This window comes from Cherax quadricarinatus, unplaced genomic scaffold (genome assembly GCF_038502225.1).
Source record: "Cherax quadricarinatus isolate ZL_2023a unplaced genomic scaffold, ASM3850222v1 Contig5714, whole genome shotgun sequence".
NCBI lineage: Eukaryota > Metazoa > Arthropoda > Malacostraca > Decapoda > Parastacidae > Cherax > Cherax quadricarinatus.
This window is the reverse complement of record NW_027200740.1, coordinates 7,043-17,449: the sequence shown is the minus strand read 5'-3', so window position 1 is coordinate 17,449 and position 10,407 is coordinate 7,043. Positions and strand designations below refer to the sequence as shown.

At 35.7% G+C, this 10,407-nt stretch overlaps 1 protein-coding gene across 2 annotated transcripts; it reads left to right on the top strand.

The window, feature by feature from the left end:
• The first annotated feature begins 6,489 nt into the window (after positions 1-6,489).
• LOC128705106 (fibroblast growth factor receptor homolog 1-like) lies at positions 6,490-8,483 on the top strand. 2 transcript variants are annotated; one of them, XM_070081987.1, is made up of 3 exons: positions 6,490-6,653; positions 7,065-7,382; positions 7,753-8,483. In XM_070081987.1, the coding sequence occupies exons 1-3, from the start codon at positions 6,530-6,532 to the stop codon at positions 8,058-8,060; spliced, it is 750 nt and encodes a 249-aa protein (XP_069938088.1). In that variant the 5' UTR covers positions 6,490-6,529; the 3' UTR covers positions 8,061-8,483. The 2 variants fall into 2 exon arrangements, with proteins under 2 accessions (XP_069938088.1, XP_069938087.1); XM_070081986.1 differs by having other exon boundaries at positions 7,047-7,382; positions 7,753-8,481.
• The last annotated feature ends 1,924 nt before the right edge of the window (positions 8,484-10,407 follow it).

Here is a 10,407-nt window from a genome sequence, read left to right as displayed (position 1 = left end):
GTATTGTCATAGATATGTCATGATCCTCCTGTCATAAATATTGTCATAGATATGTCATGATCCTCCTGTCATAAATATTGTCATAGATATGTCATGATCTTCCTCTCATAAATATTGTCATAGATATGTCATGATCTTCCTCTCATAAATATTGTCATAGATATGTCATGATCTTCCTCTCATAAATATTGTCATAGATATGTCATGATCTTCCTCTCATAAATATTGTCATAGATATGTCATGATCTTCCTGTCATAAATATTGTCATAGATATGTCATGATCTTCCTCTCATAAATATTGTCATAGATATGTCATGATCTTCCTCTCATAAATATTGTCATAGATATGTCATGATCTTCCTGTCATAAATATTGTCATAGATATGTCATGATCTTCCTGTCATAAATATTGTCATAGATATGTCATGATCTTCCTCTCATAAATATTGTCATAGATATGTCATGATCTTCCTGTCATAAATATTGTCATAGATATGTCATGATCTTCCTGTCATAAATATTGTCATAGATATGTCATGATCTTCCTGTCATAAATATTGTCATAGATATGTCATGATCTTCCTGTCATAAATATTGTCATAGATATGTCATGATCTTCCTCTCATAAATATTGTCATAGATATGTCATGATCTTCCTGTCATAAATATTGTCATAGATATGTCATGATCTTCCTCTCATAAATATTGTCATAGATATGTCATGATCTTCCTCTCATAAATATTGTCATAGATATGTCATGATCTTCCTCTCATAAATATTGTCATAGATATGTCATGATCTTCCTCTCATAAATATTGTCATAGATATGTCATGATCTTCCTCTCATAAATATTGTCATAGATATGTCATGATCTTCCTCTCATAAATATTGTCATAGATATGTCATGATCTTCCTCTCATAAATATTGTCATAGATATGTCATGATCTTCCTGTCATAAATATTGTCATAGATATGTCATGATCTTCCTCTCATAAATATTGTCATAGATATGTCATGATCTTCCTCTCATAAATATTGTCATAGATATGTCATGATCTTCCTCTCATAAATATTGTCATAGATATGTCATGATCTTCCTGTCATAAATATTGTCATAGATATGTCATGATCTTCCTGTCATAAATATTGTCATAGATATGTCATGATCTTCCTCTCATAAATATTGTCATAGATATGTCATGATCTTCCTCTCATAAATATTGTCATAGATATGTCATGATCTTCCTGTCATAAATATTGTCATAGATATGTCATGATCTTCCTCTCATAAATATTGTCATAGATATGTCATGATCTTCCTGTCATAAATATTGTCATAGATATGTCATGATCTTCCTGTCATAAATATTGTCATAGATATGTCATGATCTTCCTGTCATAAATATTGTCATAGATATGTCATGATCTTCCTGTCATAAATATTGTCATAGATATGTCATGATCTTCCTCTCATAAATATTGTCATAGATATGTCATGATCTTCCTCTCATAAATATTGTCATAGATATGTCATGATCTTCCTCTCATAAATATTGTCATAGATATGTCATGATCTTCCTCTCATAAATATTGTCATAGATATGTCATGATCTTCCTCTCATAAATATTGTCATAGATATGTCATGATCTTCCTCTCATAAATATTGTCATAGATATGTCATGATCTTCCTCTCATAAATATTGTCATAGATATGTCATGATCTTCCTCTCATAAATATTGTCATAGATATGTCATGATCTTCCTCTCATAAATATTGTCATAGATATGTCATGATCTTCCTCTCATAAATATTGTCATAGATATGTCATGATCTTCCTCTCATAAATATTGTCATAGATATGTCATGATCTTCCTCTCATAAATATTGTCATAGATATGTCATGATCTTCCTCTCATAAATATTGTCATAGATATGTCATGATCTTCCTCTCATAAATATTGTCATAGATATGTCATGATCTTCCTCTCATAAATATTGTCATAGATATGTCATGATCTTCCTCTCATAAATATTGTCATAGATATGTCATGATCTTCCTCTCATAAATATTGTCATAGATATGTCATGATCTTCCTCTCATAAATATTGTCATAGATATGTCATGATCTTCCTCTCATAAATATTGTCATAGATATGTCATGATCTTCCTCTCATAAATATTGTCATAGATATGTCATGATCTTCCTCTCATAAATATTGTCATAGATATGTCATGATCTTCCTCTCATAAATATTGTCATAGATATGTCATGATCTTCCTGTCATAAATATTGTCATAGATATGTCATGATCTTCCTCTCATAAATATTGTCATAGATATGTCATGATCTTCCTCTCATAAATATTGTCATAGATATGTCATGATCTTCCTCTCATAAATATTGTCATAGATATGTCATGATCTTCCTCTCATAAATATTGTCATAGATATGTCATGATCTTCCTCTCATAAATATTGTCATAGATATGTCATGATCTTCCTCTCATAAATATTGTCATAGATATGTCATGATCTTCCTCTCATAAATATTGTCATAGATATGTCATGATCTTCCTGTCATAAATATTGTCATAGATATGTCATGATCTTCCTCTCATAAATATTGTCATAGATATGTCATGATCTTCCTCTCATAAATATTGTCATAGATATGTCATGATCTTCCTCTCATAAATATTGTCATAGATATGTCATGATCTTCCTCTCATAAATATTGTCATAGATATGTCATGATCTTCCTCTCATAAATATTGTCATAGATATGTCATGATCTTCCTCTCATAAATATTGTCATAGATATGTCATGATCTTCCTCTCATAAATATTGTCATAGATATGTCATGATCTTCCTCTCATAAATATTGTCATAGATATGTCATGATCTTCCTCTCATAAATATTGTCATAGATATGTCATGATCTTCCTCTCATAAATATTGTCATAGATATGTCATGATCTTCCTCTCATAAATATTGTCATAGATATGTCATGATCTTCCTCTCATAAATATTGTCATAGATATGTCATGATCTTCCTCTCATAAATATTGTCATAGATATGTCATGATCTTCCTCTCATAAATATTGTCATAGATATGTCATGATCTTCCTCTCATAAATATTGTCATAGATATGTCATGATCTTCCTCTCATAAATATTGTCATAGATATGTCATGATCTTCCTCTCATAAATATTGTCATAGATATGTCATGATCTTCCTCTCATAAATATTGTCATAGATATGTCATGATCTTCCTCTCATAAATATTGTCATAGATATGTCATTATCTTCCTCTCATAAATATTGTCATAGATATGTCATGATCTTCCTCTCATAAATATTGTCATAGATATGTCATGATCTTCCTCTCATAAATATTGTCATAGATATGTCATGATCTTCCTCTCATAAATATTGTCATAGATATGTCATGATCTTCCTCTCATAAATATTGTCATAGATATGTCATGATCTTCCTCTCATAAATATTGTCATAGATATGTCATGATCTTCCTCTCATAATCTACCGGGATGATTCTCATTTTATAGTTTCCTCTTTTTTTTCCCTTAAATTAGGCAGTGCAGTACATTCACTGGATAACCCCTTTGGGTTTAGTTCTTCCCCATAAAAAATAATATAAAATTAAGTGCTAGACCCACAAGGGTCATGGAGCGCTGGAGAATGTACAGATATCGCAAAAACTGCATGTGCTGCAGTGATAGGTCAGCGTTGTATGACCCTTGTGGGTTTAGCGCTTAGTTTTGATTATAATTTCCATTATATTGAGGAATTTATCTATCATTATTTTATTATTGTTAGTAGGTTTAGCGCTTCTTTTTTATTATAATTATTATTGTTAGGGGCAAAACCCACATGGGTCATTTAACACAAGGTTTTGTGGAGGCTCTATCCTCTGTCTGCTGAGCGCCAGACTGCCGAACTGTATGTTGCCCTCGATCTTTGACCTTTTTTTATTTGTCGGCATATCCTGTGTGATTTACACGTATGTTACGATGTAAAAAATATAATGTGATTCATCCAACGGAGATAAAACACCTCAATTACTGGGAGCGCTTGAGGTTCCTAAACCTGTATTCCCTGGAACGCAGGAGGGAGAGATACATGATTATATACACCTGGAAAATCCTAGAGGGACTAGTACCGAACTTGCACACGAAAATCACTCACTACGAAAGCAAAAGACTTGGCAGACGATGCACTATCCCCCCAATGAAAAGCAGGGGTGTCACTAGCACGTTAAGAGACCATACAATAAGTGTCAGGGGCCCGAGACTGTTCAACTGCCTCCCAGCACACATAAGGGGGATTACCAACAGACCCCTGGCAGTCTTCAAGCTGGCACTGGACAACCAAAAGTCAGTTCCTGATCAGCTGGGCTGTGGCTCGTACGTTGGTTTGCGTGCAGCCAGCAGCAACAGCCTGGTTGATCAGGCTCTGATCCACCAGGAGGCCTGGTCACAGACCGGGCCGCGGGGGCGTTGACCCCCGGAACTCTCTCCAGGTAAACTCCAGGTAATGTAAGTGGTAATGGGTGTATAATTGGATCTACGTACTACCAAATACTTAAGAAGGTAGAAATTTCATGCACTCTATCAGATGGCCTGACGATCATTCCTGAAATTTAAAACATAATTCATCCCTAATACAGTGGACCCCCGCATAACGATTACCTCCGAATGCGACCAATTATGTAAGTGTATTTATGTAAGTGCATTTGTACGTGTATGTTTGGGGGTCTGAAATGGACTAATCTACTTCACAATATTTCTTATGGGAACAAATTCGGTCAGTACTGGCACCTGAACATACTTCTGGAGTGAAAAAATATCGTTAACCGGGGGTCCACTGTATTTTAAGAATTAAAAATTAAGACTCCATATCTTGAGACTGGTTACTGTATGAAATTTTTAACTCAAAATAAATTTACACTGCATAAAGTATTTACCTGTATTATATTGTGTGCTGGGTTTTATGAATTATGAAAATTTTTCAGATTTTCTTACTACACTAATACAAAGTGGTGATGGTGAACATTCCTCGATTTTATCCCATATGGGTTATTTTGACTTATAGGCCATACTAATTATGACTCATTCTTGTCCTGCTGCTATAGAACACATCCCTTCTCGGCCAGTCTTCACCAAGCATCTGGAAAACGTGACTGTAACTCGAGGCAGCACTGTACGCTTTGAGGTGGATACCTGCACACAAAATACTCTCGTGCCTTTTTTAGTGTGGAAAAAGCATTTATAGATATAGATTTATAGATTTATAGATACAAAAATTCTTGAGGATGCCCTAAATGGCAAGGAAGACTTGTATTATCAATTTGAGCATCATGTGTGGTGTGAAGTCACTATGATGCTAACAGTAGTGATGCTGACAAAAAAATATGTTGGCTGAATAATGCATGCTAATTAGTTTTGAAAAAACTAAAGACTAGCATGTTTATGAATGTGTGCTTATGTCAGCCTTGAGAAAAGGCAAAATGAGTAAGATAAGATAAGATAAGATTTCGTTCGGATTTTTAACCCCGGAGGGTTAGCCACCCAGGATAACCCAAGAAAGTCAGTGCGTCATCGAGGACTGTCTAACTTATTTCCATTGGGGTCCTTAATCTTGTCCCCCAGGATGCCACCCACACCAGTCGACTAACACCCAGGATGCGACCCACACCAGTCGACTAACACCCAGGATGCGACCCACACCAGTCCACTAACACCCAGGATGCGACCCACACCAGTCCACTAACACCCAGGATGCGACCCACACCAGTCGACTAACACCCAGGATGCGACCCACACCAGTCGACTAACACCCAGGTACCTATTTGCTGCTAGGTGAACAGGACAATAGGTGTAAGGAAACGTGTCGGAATTTCCACCCGCCGGGAATCGAACCCGGGCCCTCAGTGTGTGAAGCGGGAGTTTTAGCCACCAGGCCACCGGGCCACATGTAGCTCTGAGTAACTTCACTCAGCATGTTCACCAGTATATTAATGTAAATTGAGAATGGACTCTTTACATTGAGTTTTAAGTTTTAAGGCTTTGGAAAATGAATATTGTAGTTTAATTAAGCTTGTCCTTACTCCATATCTATGTGCTTGCTGTTTGTGCTGCATGTTTTGTCTTGTCTTGGGTGTTTTATGAACTTTCTGAATTGATTAAAAAAAAAAAAGGAATATTGCATAATACTAATTTATTTTTACTTATTTTACAAATTTGTAGACTAACAAGAAAAAAAGGCAAATTTTAATAAAGTATCATCTGTAATTTCTGTTGGGGAAAAGAAAAGCTTCCTAAATTCTGTTTTGCACTTTCACAAAATCTAAAGAAAAGTATTCTTGAAACTTTCCTAAATTGATATACCTAATGAAGTGTAATATTTTTGTAAATGTACCATATTTCAAAATAAATATTTTTTCCTAAGCAGTTATTGAGACAGGTTTAATTTTAGGAGGGTGGTAATATAAGAAGCATGGAGGATCGTCAAGTTGTAGTGCTGACCAACGTCACAGAGAATGATGCTGGTTGGTGCACAGACATTGCTGCCAACAGTCTTGGAACATCGTCATCAACAGCATACCTCAATGTCATGGAGGGTAAGCTCACTGAATTGACAAAAACATTTTTCAGAGGCACTAGAAAAGATACTGTATGCAGAGGTCCAATTTTAACAATATTTGTTGGGGTTCAGTAATGCTTAAATAATACTGCATATGTAATTTTATATTCAATATAATGTAATGACTGTTTTATATATCTCTAGGAATGGCAGAGTCAAATAATTACTTTTTGCAGATGTCAGCCTTAAAGGCTGACATCTGCAAAATATGGAGAGGGCAAATGACGTGAATTCTCTCTTAAGACAAAGATTGATAGTAAACATTAGTGATTGGATTAAAATTCAGGATATTTCTTTCCATGTACAGTAATGTACATCTTACAGATTTAATTTGGGTGGTGGTGCTTACAGTGTACTGTCATTTTTTCAGCGGAGCCCATCCTTGCAGATGCTGAATCTCATGCTATTCTCATCCTGGGGGTAGTTTTACTTTCTGTTATGGTAATTGCTAGCATCATGGCTTCCTTTGTCTGGAAGAAATGTCAAAAGGAAAAGAGACGTGCCATTGACCTGGAACATGGGTCTGAAATAGCAAGTATATCAGAATATGAGCTACTTTTCGGTACTCCTTGGGAATTACCACGTTCAAGGCTGGTGATGGGAGAAACTCTAGGAGAGGGTGCCTTTGGGAAAGTTGTAAGAGCTGAAATACAAGGTTTCCTTAGACCAGATATGAATACAACTGTGGCAGTCAAAATGTTGAAAGGTAAGAGTCTGGTTAAAAAGATGTAGGCATTGAGAAGTACAGTATACTGTGAAGGGTATGAAGGTTGCAGTTCAGTCATTGGGAATGTGATGTTTGTACTCGAGACAGAATGAGGAATAGTAAGAGTGAATCTGCTTCCTTCTCTTGGTGACCCTTCCTTAGTAGGAAATAGTCAATGTGATTTAAAACCTTTGTATTTTGTTTTGCCAGAATTCTGTAGTCTTTACTTTTAACTATACATGTATTTACTACATGTGCCCTGCTTTGTTAAAAAATTTTGTTTGTCAAACTTCCAAATTTGTGAAAAAAAAAAATATTTCCAAGAGTTTTTTAAGGAGAGTACTAATTTGTTTTTGCCTTGGTCCAACAGAGGGTCACACAGACTCTGAATTAATGGACTTGGTGTCAGAGATGGAAAGGATGACAATGATTGGCACACATATCAATATCATTAACCTACTTGGATGCTGTAAGCAAGATGGCCCTCTGTATGTTGTCGTTGAGTATGCAGCTCATGGAAATTTGCGTGACTATCTCCGCAACAACAGACCATCTTCTGGCTATGAACGAGCAATTGGCCAGGAACTAGATACAATTACACAAAATGACTTGGTTAGCTTTGCCTGCCAAGTAGCTCGTGGCATGGAATACCTAGCATCAAAGAAGGTACGTCTCTAATGGGGGTACAAAATATATTTTGGCTCTTGTTTATGTGAAGCAATTGCATTTTTTTTATACTGAGATATAATGTGTAGGAATATTGAGGCTTGCCTCTGCAGACATACGGATGTGAAAGTGAGGAAAAAATAGAGAACTACAAGTGAAATAGTGTCAGCCCAAAAAAAAAATTGAGGAGAGTATTCATTGTAAGGATGTTGTGTGGGTGCAGGAAATAGTGTATACGACCAAACGGTACATATGACTGGATGTTGTGTATGACAGATGGTATATACAACTAGATGGTTCACATGGCTAGGTAATGCAGCATATATGACCTCTGGTACAGTATATTGGACCAGATTGTACTGCAGTGTGAGAGCAGCCAAATAAATAAAAACAATTAAAGGGAGGGAAATTTTTGACTGAGTCATAAGAGTGTTTAATATAAGGTCAACTAGTCTACCATCTACAGTGTTTAATAGGTCAACTAGTCTACCATCTACAGTGTTTAATAGGTCAACTAGTCTACCATCTACAGTGTTTAATAGGTCAACTAGTCTACCATCTACAGTGTTTAATAGGTCAACTAGTCTACCATCTACAGTGTTTAATAGGTCAACTAGTCTACCATCTACAGTGTTTAATAGGTCAACTAGTCTACCATCTACAGTGTTTAATAGGTCAACTAGTCTACCATCTACAGTGTTTAATAGGTCAACTAGTCTACCATCTACAGTGTTTAATAGGTCAACTAGTCTACCATCTACAGTGTTTAATAGGTCAACTAGTCTATCTACAGTGTTTAATAGGTCAACTAGTCTACCATCTACAGTGTTTAATAGGTCAACTAGTCTACCATCTACAGTGTTTAATAGGTCAACTAGTCTACCATCTACAGTGTTTAATAGGTCAACTAGTCTACCATCTACAGTGTTTAATAGGTCAACTAGTCTACCATCTACAGTGTTTAATAGGTCAACTAGTCTACCATCTACAGTGTTTAATAGGTCAACTAGTCTACCATCTACAGTGTTTAATAGGTCAACTAGTCTACCATCTACAGTGTTTAATAGGTCAACTAGTCTACCATCTATAGTGTTTAATAGGTCAACTAGTCTACCATCTACAGTGTTTAATAGGTCAACTAGTCTACCATCTACAGTGTTTAATAGGTCAACTAGTCTACCATCTACAGTGTAATATTAAATACATTCTTTACATAGTTTCACCACTATATTTTATTACTAATAATTGCAAAACATATTTTTCTCTTACACATTAAAATGTATATACAGTATCAAATTTTGTCCAAAATATACTATTATCAGTTCTAGAAAAAAACAATCAGGTGTAATATATATATATATATATATATATCTATATATATATATATATATATATATATAAGTGCAAAAATTATAGGGGGATAAGTCTGTTGAGTGTACCTGGTAAAGTGTATGGTAGAGTTATAATTGAAAGAATTAAGAGTAAGACGGAGAATAGGATAGCAGATGAACAAGGAGGCTTTAGGAAAGGTAGGGGGTGTGTGGACCAGGTGTTTACAGTGAAACATATAAGTGAACAGTATTTAGATAAGGCTAAAGAGGTCTTTGTGGCATTTATGGATTTGGAAAAGGCGTATGACAGGGTGGATAGGGGGGCAATGTGGCAGATGTTGCAAGTGTATGGTGTAGGAGGTAGGTTACTGAAAGCAGTGAAGAGTTTTTACGAGGATAGTGAGGCTCAAGTTAGAGTATGTAGGAAAGAGGGAAATTTTTTCCCAGTAAAAGTAGGCCTTAGACAAGGATGTGTGATGTCACCGTGGTTGTTTAATATATTTATAGATGGGGTTGTAAGAGAAGTAAATGCGAGGGTCTTGGCAAGAGGCGTGGAGTTAAAAGATAAAGAATCACACACAAAGTGGGAGTTGTCACAGCTGCTCTTTGCTGATGACACTGTGCTCTTGGGAGATTCTGAAGAGAAGTTGCAGAGATTGGTGGATGAATTTGGTAGGGTGTGCAAAAGAAGAAAATTAAAGGTGAATACAGGAAAGAGTAAGGTTATGAGGATAACAAAAAGATTAGGTGATGAAAGATTGAATATCAGATTGGAGGGAGAGAGTATGGAGGAGGTGAACGTATTCAGATATTTGGGAGTGGACGTGTCAGCGGATGGGTCTATGAAAGATGAGGTGAATCATAGAATTGATGAGGGAAAAAGAGTGAGTGGTGCACTTAGGAGTCTGTGGAGACAAAGAACTTTGTCCTTGGAGGCAAAGAGGGGAATGTATGAGAGTATAGTTTTACCAACGCTCTTGTATGGGTGTGAAGCGTGGGTGATGAATGTTGCAGCGAGGAGAAGGCTG